The sequence below is a fragment of the Drosophila gunungcola genome, chromosome 3R (genome assembly GCF_025200985.1).
Source record: "Drosophila gunungcola strain Sukarami chromosome 3R, Dgunungcola_SK_2, whole genome shotgun sequence".
Taxonomy (NCBI): Eukaryota; Metazoa; Arthropoda; class Insecta; order Diptera; family Drosophilidae; genus Drosophila; species Drosophila gunungcola.
In genome coordinates, this window is record NC_069139.1 from 22608095 (window position 1) to 22623543 (window position 15449).

Sequence of the window (15449 nt, forward strand, 5' to 3'; positions counted from 1 at the left end):
ATGTCAACATGGTGTCATAATTAAAATGTTCACCAGGCCATGCCACTCGCCGAGTCGCCTCCCCATCCGCCTGTTGGGCCTGCAAATTGGAGGTTTTACATGCCAGCCCCGGACAAGACCAATGGCGACAGGCATTTCCTTTCCCAAAAATTCGCCAGGAGACATGTTTAACGATTGGACACAGATATGTCTCGTTTTTGGCAATGCACAGCGAAAAAAACTATTTATTTTAATTGGACCGCATTTAAATATGCCTAGAATTTGTTTGCATACAAATGTACACATTAAAACTGTTGAGTTTCACCAATTTGAAGATTAACTGACAAATAAGAACTTTCCCTGAAAAGCATAATATCTAACAAGACAATGATTTGTAAAATAAAAAATGCGAATTTAGGTTTAAGTTGATAAGAAAAATATGATAAGTAGAAAAATATAATGTTTGAAATCTTGTTCAGTCGTAGTTTAAGTATTGTATTTCAAAGGACAAACATTTCATTAATGAGCATTTAAAATTTAAATGTCAGTTGTTATGCTGGCTTATAGAACACTTGTTTTTTTTTTTTTTTCAATAAACCTATTGAGTATTTGTTATTCAAGGCCACTGATCTAAGGGCAAAACTGCGTTGAAAAAATACAATGGACGAGATGGAGTATCGTTTTGAATGCGAAATAAAGGCCAAGTCATACACAATAGCTATCCCCTGTGTAGTTGGTAGTTGGCTGATTGGTTTAGTGGTTGGCTCTGGGTTTGTTGGCTTAAATGCCACCACGCTAATTTGAGTGCCTCTGGATAGTGATTGAGGAGGTGAGCGGTAATCGATGCCCCAGAGCAACTGATACACGAACTCATGTTCGTAAGTAGGAAAGTTTTGCCATTATAAATTGTCATTTTGTGTTGTTTAGACTGCTTTAAATTCGCTAAAAACATGTTTGCTCGTTCGCCAGAGCTAGAACTTTATCCGGGCCACTTAGGCTTGATTAATGTGCCAGCGTTTGCCGGCGAAACTGGACGCTGGCCATCGTAAATAAAAACGATCCCTCCACTGGCTCCTTGCCCATGGCTCGGCTTTTATTGTCTCAAGGTTAATTTGAACGGCAAACTTTACGTAAGCATTCTTCTATATTAAGATACTTTATTTCGTTCTGCTTTTGCTTTTCACTCTATTATTATTTTATTCAGCTACTTTTTTGCCTTTTTATTTACTGTCCAATGTGTTGTCGTTGGGGAGGAAAGAGAAAACAAAAAAAAAAAAATTAATCAAAAATTCTGGAGACAGGCGAGTTACAGATGGAAATGATATGGAGGGGAATGCCCTAGGACATTTGCATTTTCCATTTTGCTCCGCATTTATCAGGATTGCAATAAATAATATTGTGGTTTAACCCACCACTGACCATTTTATTCAGTGCACAGTGCACAGTCACAGTTTTTCTGTGCTTTCTGGCAGACAGTTAAGTTTTTAAACGTTTTAAATTGTTTGCCACTGTTGGCAACGAGTTCCGTTGCGCAAAATGGCCACTTTAAGCTGAAATTCCTCGGGGGTCAGGCGAATTGTGTGCCAATAGCTGTCAGAGGGGTTCAGTCACTGTGATTGAACGTTTCACTCCATGGCTTCGGTGATTGACTGCATCGATTCCTTTTGAAGGACGTTTTCAATTTGTGGCAAATTTTAAAGAATTTTCCCCAAAACAGGAACGCGGCAGCACGGTAGTTTGTGTCAGCTACTGATGTTTGTGATGTGTTTTCTTGCCCTGGCACAGGAATTTCTCTTGTGAATTCTCCAGCTAGTTTGTTACGTCTCTCCTCGTTACATACATATACCTACACTTGCGTTCGAGGGTTTGCATGTATAGCTTGTGCCCCACAGAAATTCAAATTCACCAACTGGCAGACGCAGACCCGCATGATAATGCGCATATTTCTATGGATTATAGCCTACTTTTTGGGGTCCGCTTGGAGCCTCCTTCGACTGTATTAGACAGTCGAGGGCTGGAGCTCGAGCTGGCGGAATTAGACACACTCGGAATGTATCCGCCACTCATATGCATAAATATCTCTGCGTTCAGTCTCTGCGTGACCCAAGAATCGAGGAATGAGATGGAATGGGATGGGTTGGATTGGGCTTTGTTGGGAAAAACCAACGAAAGCACCGCCGAACGATCTGACAATTGTGCCGGCAACTCGCAAATTTGCATAGAAAGCGGCCGCAATTTTGCGCTTTGCATGTTGCTAGCCGAGCGTTTGGCATCATTTCAGCTATTAGACGCTTCATTGTTTGCAAATATGAATACTCAGCAGCGATGGCATCTATTGACGTGCAAAACTGGCTAAATTAGGTAAGGAAAAGTTGCTAAAAATAGCACAGTGAACTACTTAAATATTGCGAAAAAAAAACCTATGAAACTTTTACGCCAATTTAGGCATAGATACAGATACGAAATAAGGATGATCTAAATAATAATGGAAAAATTTCAAAATTAATTCGACAAGCTGTTCTATGCATCATTTATACAATTACTATTGTTTTGGATAAATATTTTTAGTAAAAATATATTTTATGTGGTTTTAATTAGATTTAAAAATGAAAATAAAATTAATTTTGATTAGTTGGTTGCCCATAATGGCTGAACATATGATTTATAAACAATATTAACTCAAATGAATCTACCGTATATTCAAAATGATTTATTTGCGTGTACGAATTTTGATTGATTGGCTTGCAAGTTTTGGTTGAAAACGATTTAGTTAAAGCAAATAATTGTTTCCTAGTCAAAGGTTATATGAAAACAAGAATTTGTTAAATGAAACATAAAAGCTGCCATTTAAACCAAATCAACCTGAAAGTAGCCAATCGGGCAGCACACACATAATGCCTTTCAATCGCACAACCCCGCATGTATTTCCATTGTTCGATTGTTGGTGCCGCAACGTCAATTGCCGTCAATTGGCGTCAATTTGGCATGGGATGTGGATTATTGCGCTAGTTTGGAGCACTTACCTCGCACTTGGGCAGCGGTCCCTCCGGCATCTTCACCTTCCAGCCGAGCAGCGGCGGAATGCAGATGAGGGCGGACATTATCCAGACAGCCGTGATCATGACGGCAGCCCGCGCCGGCGTCCGCGACTTGAGATAATCGACGGCCTTGGTTATGCTCCAGTAGCGGTCCAGCGAGATGAGGCACAGGTTCATGATCGAGGCGGTGCAGAGCAGCACGTCCATTGCCGAGTGGATGTCGCACCACCAGCTGCCGAAGATCCAGTAGCCCATCAGCTCGTTGGCCAGCGAGAAAGGCATGATGATGAGGCCCAGGAAGAAGTCGGCCACCGCCAGCGAGGCGATGAACCAGTTCTGTATGTTCTTCAGCGACTTCTCCGTGGCAATGGCTATGATTACCAGCATGTTGCCCACCACGATGATGATCATCAGGATGGTCACGATTATGGAGGCAATCACGATGTGGGTGAGCGTGTAGCCGCTGGGATATCGTCCATCCCAGTGCACTTCTGTCTGATTCGGATTGGTCAGATTGCCCGCTGTCGCCCCTGCCCCGCCACTCTGATTATAATATCCCGCCGCCAGCTGCAGGCTGCTGTTGTACAAGCTGCCATTCAGCAAAAATATCGTGTCATTCACATTGATGTATCCCGATCCCGATCCTAATGCCGATCCCGGGAGCAGGGTCAGCTGCCCGTCGACACTGAGCAGGGGCGGATTGAGGGTGGCATTGGTGTCCGGCCTTCCGGTCGTGAACACGGCCAGAAAGTCATCGGTGCTGATGTTGCCCGTATTGATGTTCGCATTCAGCCGGCTGTAGTCCATCGTGAACTGCTTTCGTCTCTAACTAACTCTGCGGATGCTTGGCCAGCTCTAGAGTCTGATTGGTCCCATGCTGCCCGTGTTTACAATTAAATCTTATTGCGCGCGAAATTCCAACCGAATTAATCCTAATAATTTAACTTATTCCTATGGCATACAGCATATAGCATGTAGCATATAGCATAGCATTCGACTATTATTTCGATTATTTATACCCGTTTTGCACCGAAACTTGTGTGTGGCGCGTTCGCGTTCTGTGGCAAAAACGCGCGCTTCTTCCTCTACGTATTTTATTTATTTTATTTATTTTTTTTTATGCTTGGTTTTGTTTGTTTTGTTTTGCTTCGATTCGAGATCTTTTTGTGGTTTTTTATTGTGGCTTAATCAATTAGAGTCTACAGTATGTACAGTGGCGGTTACACGGACACATGACAGAGACGCGAGTACAAAAAGGCTGCTGGCTATTTACAGAAGGATGGCATTGTGGCTTGGCCGGAAAGCGATCCCATCGATCCGGCTCACATGGCGTATGCGTTACGGGTCCGCTGCTGGCCGACTCATCAGTCAGACATTGCGCCCGCTGGCATTAACGCTTAATTGAATAGCGTGCGCTTTTTCACTGAAACCGAAAAATAAATTGTACGGATCTCTCTGACAGATAGATGCGCCAATGAAAGCTGTTTTTGTTTCGCTTGATATTTGATTTGATTTCGTCTGATTTCTTGTGATTTTCTCTAATTTCTGTTTATTTACACAAAAACGCGCGACCCGCGATTTCGGCCCTCAGTCAGGCGTTGGCATATTTCGGCGTTGGTCTTTTTGAACAAAAACTGTTGCCTTTCCGGCTGAATTTGGTTGGCTCTTTAGGCTGGTGTCGGCTACTTGGCCAATTGGCGCGCCCGGGACACGTTCGCACCGCTGGAACTGCACATCCTAACTGAACGCCGTCCGCTGGCGCTTTCATCGCTGCCCAGCTTGCTACCAAAATCACCGTCCACAATTGCCAGTGCTTCGTGCTCGGCTTTCCTTCGTTTCTTCGTCGTTTTTCGTGAAGGGAAATTCTCTCTGCTTTTCCACCGCTCTCTCTCTCTCTCGTTCGCTCCCTCTGTGTTTTCTCTGTTTTTTCCGAGAGCATCCAAGTTGTGGGTGCCGTTTCATGTGGTGGCTTATTTGAAATGCTCATCTTGAGTGTCCCGCACTTGCAGTGGTCGCCTTTGTTTACCAATTCCATTGGCAAGTGTTGCGGTGTCAACAGATTAAATTTCCGGCAATGTAAACAACACAACAACATTTTGCTCGAATAAATAACAGAGCAGGCCATTATGAACAAAAAAGCAATTATAAAATGTTAGTATTTATCTTGTACCTTGTTTATGGGGGTCAATATCAATACATCATTCTTTATTTAAATAGACTCTATACATCATCAGTTTAAAAAAGTATTTATAATTGGCTTGTGATTTACATTAACACTATTTTTGATTTGCCAATAACTTTAAGAAATATATACAATGCTAACAATTAAGGTTAACAATAATTTCGAAACAACATTTTTGACATGTACTCTGATAAAAGCTCAATTTTAATATCACAAAAATAAACTTATAATAAAAAGTTGTTATTAGTAAGATTTTAATATAATAAAGACAATTTTAAACGCGTTTTTGCTTGGTTTAATCATCACTGTGAATAAAAGTTTTAAAGAAAAAGTATCTATAAAATAGTGCCAATAAAGAAAGAAAAATTTTGTAGTAGCCTTTTTTGAACGAAGATATCATTTAATAAGTCAGCTTTAATTGAGTTAAAATTAACTAATGATACTCAAAACAACAGTATTGTTTTAATATCGTCCTTCGGTTAGAGGTTTTGTACTTCGTATTGATTGGAGAACATTTATCGCAACGATAACGTCATTATCTTTCAAATAATCCATTCTAAATTAATATCCTATTCCACTTGTTTTGCACCGCTTGTTGCCACTTGCACACTACGTTCCACAAGTGCATGTTCAGTGGGAAATTCGACGCATTTTCCGCTCTTCGATTGCTTCGTGGGAAATTCTCTCCGGCCATTCGGCGTTCCATTTCCCGAACCATTCCCCACTGTGTTGCGCTCTGTTGTGCTTTGTTTGCCTTTGTCCCAGTGGCCTAAACCAAAAACCGAAACTTATTTTTGTGGCAGCACTTTTCACGCTTTGCCTTTTTAAGGGGAAGGGGTTTTGGGGGTGAATCCTTTTTCCTTCTAAGGGCCCCGTTTACTGCATATGTTTGCTAAGGGTTGCTGTTGGACAGCTTCGCTGGCCATGTGTGCGCGATGCTACCTTTGTTTACATTTTCGTTTTAACCCACATATGGGCCCTGTTTTCAAGGCAAATGTTGGCCGGGCCCGCCTTTAAACACTTCTCAGGGGAACGAGGAGAAAACGGGGCGGGGTGGGCAATAAAAGCGTAATGAAGCCATCCACCTGCAAAAGGTGTGCGGGCATCGAAAAGGAAGGCGAGTCGACAGCCAACATATCAGACACATTATGCGCGATAGTCACGTCTGCTGGGCACATAATTGAAATGCGAACTTGAGCGTATCAATCGGGCAAACAAGTTGTTGTTGCTCCATTCTGGCTGCTCAATGAAATCAGCTAGAAATTATGATAATGAAAGAGCCGAGTGCTGGAAGTTGTTCACCTTCGTTTTGCTTTTTATGTACTTCCCATCGTCTTGTTCATCAAGCGTACACGGTGCGTATGAGTTATTTGATTATGTTAAGCATACGTCTTGGCGCTGCCTCGCATAATTTCAAATTACACGCAGCACACATCAGCATCTCACGGCATCAACATAATAAATCCGAAAAGGCCGTTGCCTGACAAACAGGCTCCCCTCCCGACCATGCACCCACACACTCCGCAGAGTGACAAATTCCGGAAACAACAAGCGACAGCAGCAGCAACTCGGCAGCGGGCACTCATCTTCAATGCATGGCGGAAGATTGCCTGTCAAGCTCTGATTATGTTAACTGCCAACGAAGGAGCTGCCAGCGGATTGCCAGCGATGGGCAGAGTCCTGATATCCCTTAGATATGCCGCAAAATCGATTCTATGAGAAAGTCCAGGTGAAGAATTCGTGTAAGATTCATGTCCTTTAACATGCACCTTCTCATAGAATTGACAATACATTTTAAAATTGATTTAAATTATTAATCGATTTTTCGTAAGCACTACCCTACATTAAAACACAAAAATTAGGATTTAAAAATATAATATTTATCAAAGCTTTTTTCAATAAATTTAAATCATAAATCGATTTTTTGTAAACACTCCTATAAATTTAAACACTAAAATTAGGATTTTGGATTTTAATAATTATCTTATAATTGCCGAAATAAAGAAAGTGCCTAGATTTCTTTATCTAAATGGTATTGGACTTTCATTAATGATTAAGGGACGCATACAAAATGAACAAAATAATAAATAATCGGACGTTACAATATAATTTATTTTTTGTGTTTTACAACAAATTTGGTTTATTTCATTAAAATAACATTAATAAATAGAGCTTACTATTATCAGTTCTCATAAAAAAATTAAAAAAGTCCCAGAAACTGGTTTCGTCCAAATATAAAAAATAAGTCTATCATCATTTCTAGATGAATTTTATTTACTATTTAAATGATATCTATCATATCTTTCTTTATTCCTAGCATTTTCTTTAAACTAACCTAAGCTCCAGTTATTTCATTAATTTTATTCAGTTTAATTTAAATTTCTGTGTGGTTATGATGATGGTCATGTTATCTTAGACTGCATTTTTAGTGCATCTCAGGCACTTCGTCTACGGCACAAACTCCGAGTGCGCATACATTAAAGTATATGCACATATATCAGGGTTGCTGCTGCAGTTGCTGTCGCTGCAATTTCACCTCCCAGCTCTTCATGCATCACGCACCCTGCCGATTGCAGAGCTCCTAATGGAAGACGACGAGCTGCCAGGACCCAACCGAACGGAACTGCATTGAGATTTGTCCGGGCTCTCGCCCCGTCCTTTGTTGTAACTGTGCTAAATCTACTTTTAATTCGCCGCACGTTTTCCATAATGAAATCGGATTTGTGGGCCGTGGGAAAATGGGAAAATGTGGCAGACAGAGAAGCGGAGGCGGGCGCCATAAATTGAGCACTCAGAAGCACGCTGCGCTCTGTCGCAATCCAAAATGCTGCCACTGTGCGGAGGAAAGGGTCCCAAAAATGTGGCAGTGTGGCTAATGCCGCATTTTGAGGAATGCTCAAATGCAGCACACTAATGGCAGCAAATATATTATGCCCGCTTATCATTCGCATTAGCTGGCTAAGATATTTTCACATGCACACTGTGTTGCTGTGTTGGTGCGCGAAACAAAAAACACGAATGGTAAATGGCAGCAGCTCATGGCAGCCAGGCAGGAAATTGCGCTACTCATACGCACCGTGGCCCCGTCTGCTGCATTATCTTAATTTAAAAGCTCGCAGCAGCGCCGACTGTCTGCTCTGCTCGTTTGCCGTGTTTTAGTTTCATTAACTCGGCTGAAAAGCCATTTATCAAGCTGTCAGCGCCAATTATTTATATCCCGCTACCAGACCCCACAACACAGCGGAGAAATATTATAGAAATATTATCATGGCTTGGCGGAAATAAGTGCGTCGGATCAATCCGCATTTGGCGTTAAATGGAATGGCAAGCGCTTGCCGTTAAATGCGCAACAAAATTAAATTTATTGCCAGCCTTTTGCCCCCGCCCCCCTCCGCCCACTCGTGTTTATCGCCAAACAATTTAAAGTTTTAATCTCTTGACGCATTTAAGCCAATGGCCCAGGGCTTTCAGAGCGGCATTAGCCTGGCAATTAACCAACAACATTGGGCAACATGTGTCGGCAATGCCCGAGACCAGAACGCCTGATCCCACATAGTACGGTGTGTTATTCACGCCCCGGTGGTCTGACATTCAGGAAATTCGGAGCCTACATGGGCCCAGGAAGTGCATAGTTGGCAGCCATTTCGGAGGAACTGGCATCCTGCCGTAAATCTCTCTCTCAAGTCAAGCCAAAGTTTCAGGGCCAAGTTGTCATAAAATTTATGCGTCTAATTACTTGCACTTTTTCTGCTGGACACCCAGCTCCTCTGCCAACTAAACTCGACTTGATGGACCCATCGGCGACGTCATTTATTATTTTTATGTACACAGTACGAACGTTTTATTGACACGACGGGCGATTGGCTCTGGGTCCAAGTCAATAAGGCAGCGACAACTGAAAAGACTGTCATTAATCTTTCGTTTTGGCCAAGTTGTGCAGCTAATTGCGCCATTTTCATAGGTCTAGCCTCCAGTCAGGGTCGTTTGCCTTCCCTTTTTTTTCCCCCATTTTCCCCTTTTTTCCATTGCTGTCTCAATTTTCCCTCCACCCGCACGCTGACTGGGCTGGTATTCATATTTCCATGGCTAGTGACCCAGTCCCGGTCAACTAAGTATTTACAAAGGACCTCGTGACTTTAATGCCCCGAATGTTCATCTAAATTTTGTGCGAACCGGGGACGAAATAAACAGAGCGTCAAAAGAAGTAAAATACTGCAGGTACGGCGGCGGGCCAGGTAAAATAATCGGGATTATTTATGTGGCTCGGCAGAAATTTGCTTACATATTACACTTTTTCAACATTCTTTTAATTAGCTGTGCCGCCAACAAAACGAAAAGTTTCAAACAAAAGCGACGCAGCACAAATGCTGGTCGTGAGCTGAAAAGCAGGTAGTAACTGGCGAAGGAGGTGCTTTTTGGTGGGTGGTTGGCTTTTTCTGATGGCTGGTGGGTGGGTTGGCGTCCGCTTTGTTGTGCAGAACGCACCGCGAGCCATGAACGAGCTTGGACTTGCAAATAAAGCAGCGGCGAAACGGAAAGCGAGACGAGACGAAGCGAAGACGGACTCTGTGGAGAATCCGTTGGCAGGCCCACGTCCTTTTTTTTGGATCCTTACTGCAGTCAAAGAAAAAGACTTGCCTTTAAAAACACTGCAAACGTTACTTGATGTTTAAGAAAATTCTTTAAAAAAACTTAGGATAGCCACACAAATATGATTTGGCTTTCCATTCCTGTCAGCTTCCATTTTAATTTAATTACTCACAACATTCATTTAAAATGCCAGCTTAGCCTGGTATCATGGTTATTTTATTCTGTTTCTAACATATGTAGAATTAATAAAGTTTGTAGAAGCCATTAACATCGGCAGATTATATCATCTCATCTTTTGTACGTTTATAATTTTATTAAATAATAGCCTTTTTTTGTTCGCATCAATTATTAATTGATCCCTTTCAGAAGCATTTAAAAAATGAGAACGTACACGGTATCGATCCTGTAAGAGTATTTCAAATCATTCATTCAAACTTATATCTTATATATCAACCTTTGCTTCATGTTTCTATAAATTTTAATTATTTTAAGTTATCAAGAAATAACATAACTATATCAAAATAAAAGTTGTGTTGTTACGCGTAAGAAAATATATATTTTTTAATATCAAATAAAATTTTTTGCTTTGTGTAAATGGTGCTTCCCTTATCCCTTTTCATAGTTCGTCCTTCCACTCCCTCTCTGTTTACCAGATTCGCATTTTGCGCTCTTGTTTTATGTGAAATTTTTGGAAGCTTGCACAAAAATTCGCTACACAAAGTGCCTGCGGCGCCGAAGGAAACACAAAACCCCATGACTTAATTAGAATTTTGTGTAGCTACTAATGTTGCTGACACGGTTAGGCGCAGTTGGCCTCCAGCTGCCTTCAATACTTCAATCCCTCAATGCGCCCAATGCCCTCCAACGCCCTTTGACGCTGCGCTGACACATAAAATGCATTTGTATCGCTGGTGTGAGTTCTTTTACTCCTCCCTCCCGTGGTGTTAAAAGTTTTCCAAAATTTTTCTGAATAGTCTAATTACCTTGGTTGCGCTGATATATTTTTGAAATTGACAAAGCTCCGTCGTTAAACAACTTCTAAAATTACTTACATTTTTTAAATCAGTTTTTTTTTTAAGCATTTTTATAATAATTGAAACCAAATATATAAAAACTAAGGTTTACACTCAAGCGAAGATTTATGGTTGCTTTTCTAAACCTTAAAAATTTAGCACTGGCTGCCGAAAGTTCGTAATCAATTCCGTGTCGACACATGTTGCCCAACTGGGCACAAAGAGCCATCTTTGCTTTTTTTAAGGGTTTTTGGGTGGGAGCACAGTCAAACTGTAACTAATTTCGAATCCATTTACATAAACTGACATCTGTGAGAGTTTTGCATGACCAGCAGCTGCCCGGAAGCAGTTTTCAAGGCCAACGCCCTGCACTGCCAAATATTTGCATTCTGTTTTTTGTAACTCTTGCATAACAAACGGGAAAAAAACTATTGCATGGGAAATATGGGCTTGCGAGTGCATTGTAAAACATGTGGAATTACAAGCGGCCACATTAAATGTAACATGTTCAGCTGTCCCCCTTTAAAAGGGGCGTAAAGGGGCGTGGCTCTAGTAGTGTAAAGAGCCATCGCCATCGGTATGACCATTAGACACGGTCATAAACCAGGCCAAAGATTAGTGGGTTGCATCGGTATTGCCGGCAATTGATTTTCAATCAGCAGCGACCTTGATGCGGAGCGATGGAAAACCTGGTATTGGCATTGCCTTGCTGGTTGACTGCCGTCATTGGTAGTCGGCACTCAAGCCTCATTTCGCCCAGGTCACTTTAATCAGCTGCAAAAGCTTTCAGCAAGTAATTCCAGCCAGCAAGCATCATCTTCCAGGGCAAAGTTTCAGCTAAAAGCCATGGCAAATTTCAATTGGCAATGGCTGCAATCGAACAAATGTTTGGCCACATTACGAAAATTGCAAATTATTTGTTGGGGGCCGAATCTCGGGCAGCATTTGTGTGGTGCCGTGTGCCACGGAATAAACGCTGCACAAATTAAATTTTTTAAATAACTGCAATGTTTGACGAGCTGCAATCGAGATTTGATGGCAACGAGTTGGCAAATCAAACAAAAATGCAATCAAAGTTCCAAATTAATTGCATTTACTCGCTCAAACCGAACCATGCATTTGTATCGCAATCAATCTCAGCGCAATCTAAAGGGAGATCAAAGCGCTTTTTGGCCATATCCCATAACAATATACCGTCTCATCGTTATCGCCGAGCAGTTTGATCTAACGAACTTCCTGCCTGCGATTAAACTTTCCCCCCCAACCACCGATGACCCCGAGCATTTTCGGCAGCCAGCATAACATCTGATTTGGCCACCGTTTCGGTTTGACTTTCGCTTCGTTTGGCTCTTTGGCCAGAAAGAAGAACTTTTTCTTTTCGCATACATACATGCGAAACGTGATAAAACTTCATTGGGCCACGGTTGTTTTGCTTCTTTTTTCGGGAGCGAAGAGGAGCCAGTATCCAGGTGGGCGACTTCAAATGGACTTTTATGAGCTGTGTGGAGCAACAGAATTTGCTGTTTATTGGCTTTCATTAGGGCTGCGCTGAAAGCCACAAAAGCTGCAGCTGCAGGCGGCAAGCCGCATTTAATTAATGGAGGCACGGGGACTTTCCAGCTCAATGGAACTCTACCAAAATAACTGCCAGCCGCAGTCCAGGGAACAGGCCATTATGTAAAAGTGTGTGCGGGAGGCAAAAGTTTTGGCCATTTGCCGGTCTAAGAATGCACAGCTTTGCACGGAGGAAAAACGTGTACTGTATCATATAACTTAACGATGAATTCAATTAAAAGGCAATTTAACATTGCCAATTTAAAATGACTGTCTAAAGTTTGTTTCGGTTGTAAAATAATTTATTTAGCATATTTTTTAAGACAACTTACATTTCCTTAAATGGTATTTGATTTTTCCTGGTGCATGCTTCGCCCCAAAATGCCAGGTTTTCCTTCTCTCTAGACAGTTTAAGTGCGCCAAATTGCTTACAAATTCACTTTATGCCAAAACACGCCAAAGTATTCCTGCCCCATTTAGTAGCTGGCATTGTTGCACCTGCTGCGCTCGAGGCAAACGTTTTAAATCCGAAAGTACCTGCAGAAAACTCCTCGTATTTAAATTCAATTCCATATTTAATTAAATCGAATTCGATTGCATTAAAAACATGCGAATTATTGCATAGACAACTTAATTAGCGACACTTGGATTGGGAATCGGACTTGGAATGCGAGCTTGAATTTCAATTAAATCTCAATGAAATCCGCACGATTGCGTTCGAAAAAAAAGAGCGAACCCAACTCAAGCGCATCTGCACAATCTGACACCTGTCGCAATTTCAGATATCAGATGGTCCAAAGGCCAGGGGACGAGATGGGTCCAGTTCGGGACTAAATTCAGCCGGGCCAATAGCATCTCGTGGTGGAATGGACTCCCATGATGGACGATACCAAAATCTGTTTTACATATCCCAGCAATTATTTCAACCTTTTCGCCTTTATTTATTGCCGTTTATAAATATTTGTTTTTTAATCATGGCAAAGGTCGAAATACACTGGAAATATTTCTCTAGATCTTATTAATAACTTTTTTCTGTAAATATCCTTTATTGTTAAGTCATGATTCTGTGGCAGTAAGCCAAAACTAAAATATTTATATTAGCAAAGTATTAATTATAATAATCAACATTATGTATATCTTTTGAGTAAGAAATTGGCAAACCAAAAATTATTTCATTTTCAAAAATAATATAATATATAAATATATTAAATATAAGCATTTTCCAGCAAATAAGCCTTTTTTAAATTACCTTAAAAAATTTTAAAATCATCTTTATCTTAACAGACCTAAAAACGCCAGCATACATACTCTAATAAGGGTTAATTTTTTTTTGCAGAGTGTGAATTTTTTTTGCCAGCCAAAGCAAATGGAATTGGGCAAATCCAATAAATTCCATTGCGTAAAAGTGGCATTAGATTTGTCAAATGGCTCGCAATGCAGCAAAAAAGAACGTGTTGGTATAGCCAGCCATCAGGTAATTGAAAACTGCACTGTCAAAGTGAAAGTAAGTTCGTCGCCTTAAAGTATTGCGCTAGCGGCTTAAGAAGCTTTTTCTTTGAGTGCCCAACCAGTGTGCAAAAACTCGCACAACACACGCTAAGTCGCACTCAAAGCGATAACGTAATGTAACGTAATTTGTGCCAATAAATCAAATTGTCCGCCAGTCCCCTAAGACGATCGACTGACTCTAGACGATTTCAGCTGGATGCCAAGCCGACAACAAATGAAATCAAAGTTGGGCGAGTAGTCAAATGGGAATCAGTGACGCAGAGGCATTTGTATTGATGATGCTGAAGCACTGCAGATAAACTAAATCAACGAAAATTGGCTTACGAGTCTAAGATTTTGAGTTATTGCCTTGACGGCGCACGCGGCGTATGCGCAACATATCATTTGTGGGCCACAGCGCGCCCTCCATTAGCGTAATCCCACTCGCAGTCCAAATCCCACTGAGGCAGCGATATCCATTAGCATTCAGGTCAATGCAGGCCCTGCGCCATTAGGGCGTGGCATAGGGCGGGTGCCACGCCCCCACGTGCTTGCCATTAATTCGCCAAAGCAGTTAAATATTCAACAAGCCCCCCGCAGCCCTTTTGCAGCCAGGCATTCTGCTAAGGTGACTCTTGATTTTGGCGCAGGCAAACTTTGCGCCAAGTCATGAAAATAAGAAACGACTGACATTTTCTGCATTTCTCTTTGGGAGTCTGTGACATCTGGGACAGCGCCGGGAACATAATTGACAAGCCCCATTGCAAGCTCATAAAAATATGCAAAGTTATTTGTCGCTAGCGCGAAATTTGCCACCCAGCTCGGAAAAAACTTTCCACCCATCGACATCGGCGCGTCTTCGAGGCCAAGTCATAGTTCTTGTGCAAAAGTTTCGCCTCTGCGTCAGGGCTTCAGGCCTCGGAGATGATGCACATGTGCGTTTTATCACTGGAGCCGCATTCAGGAGCTTATGCTTTTGATAGCTGAAGTTGCTTTCCTGTCTGTTTGCCCAAGAAATAAATGTCATTCGCAGACACGCACTTGCGAGTAGAATGTAAAGGGTACAAAAAGAAATAAAAAAAAAATAGTTTCGAGTACTTCAAGTTACATATTTGCATCTGGTTGGATAATAACAGCTTCGTTCTAATTAAAGAATTCTAAAAATGGGTTAAAAACATAAGATTGCTTCAGCATATTAAGTAATATAAAGTAATAATTCTCATTCCCCACTCAAAAAAGTTTGGTTTTAAATTGTAATATTCGGTCATAAAAATAGTTATTTTTAGCTTATGGATATAGCATTCAAAACTATTTTTAATGAATGTTGTGACATTTTTTTTATATATTCATGCAGCACATACTGTAAACAAAAAGGGGCACATATAAAAATCCACAAATATAATATAATATTTTAAATAATTTTTATAAATTAATTTAATTTAATTTTTTTAATTTAAGAAAAGAGGTCAGATGAACGAGAATGTTTGATTGACATTTTTAAATTTGTTGAAAATACTTACTACAATATTTTAAAAAGTGAATTTTATAGAACTATTATTTTGAGAATTTAAAGTTTTTTAAAACCAATTTTGTTTAGTGGTAACA

The 15449-nt window shown here is 41.0% G+C and overlaps 1 protein-coding gene across 2 annotated transcripts in view; it reads right to left on the minus strand.

Moving 5' to 3' along the window:
* LOC128252351 (alpha-2C adrenergic receptor) overlaps positions 1 to 4967 on the minus strand; it is a 57440-nt gene extending 52473 nt beyond the window's left edge. The window contains exon 1 of one of the 2 annotated variants that reach the window (XM_052980018.1): positions 3003 to 4967. In XM_052980018.1, the coding sequence (XP_052835978.1) occupies positions 3003 to 3824 (822 nt within the window). In that variant the 5' untranslated portion in view covers positions 3825 to 4967. The remainder of the gene's footprint in view (positions 1 to 3002) is intronic. The other variant, XM_052980010.1, reaches the window with a different exon arrangement.
* Between the last annotated feature and the right edge of the window lie 10482 nt (positions 4968 to 15449).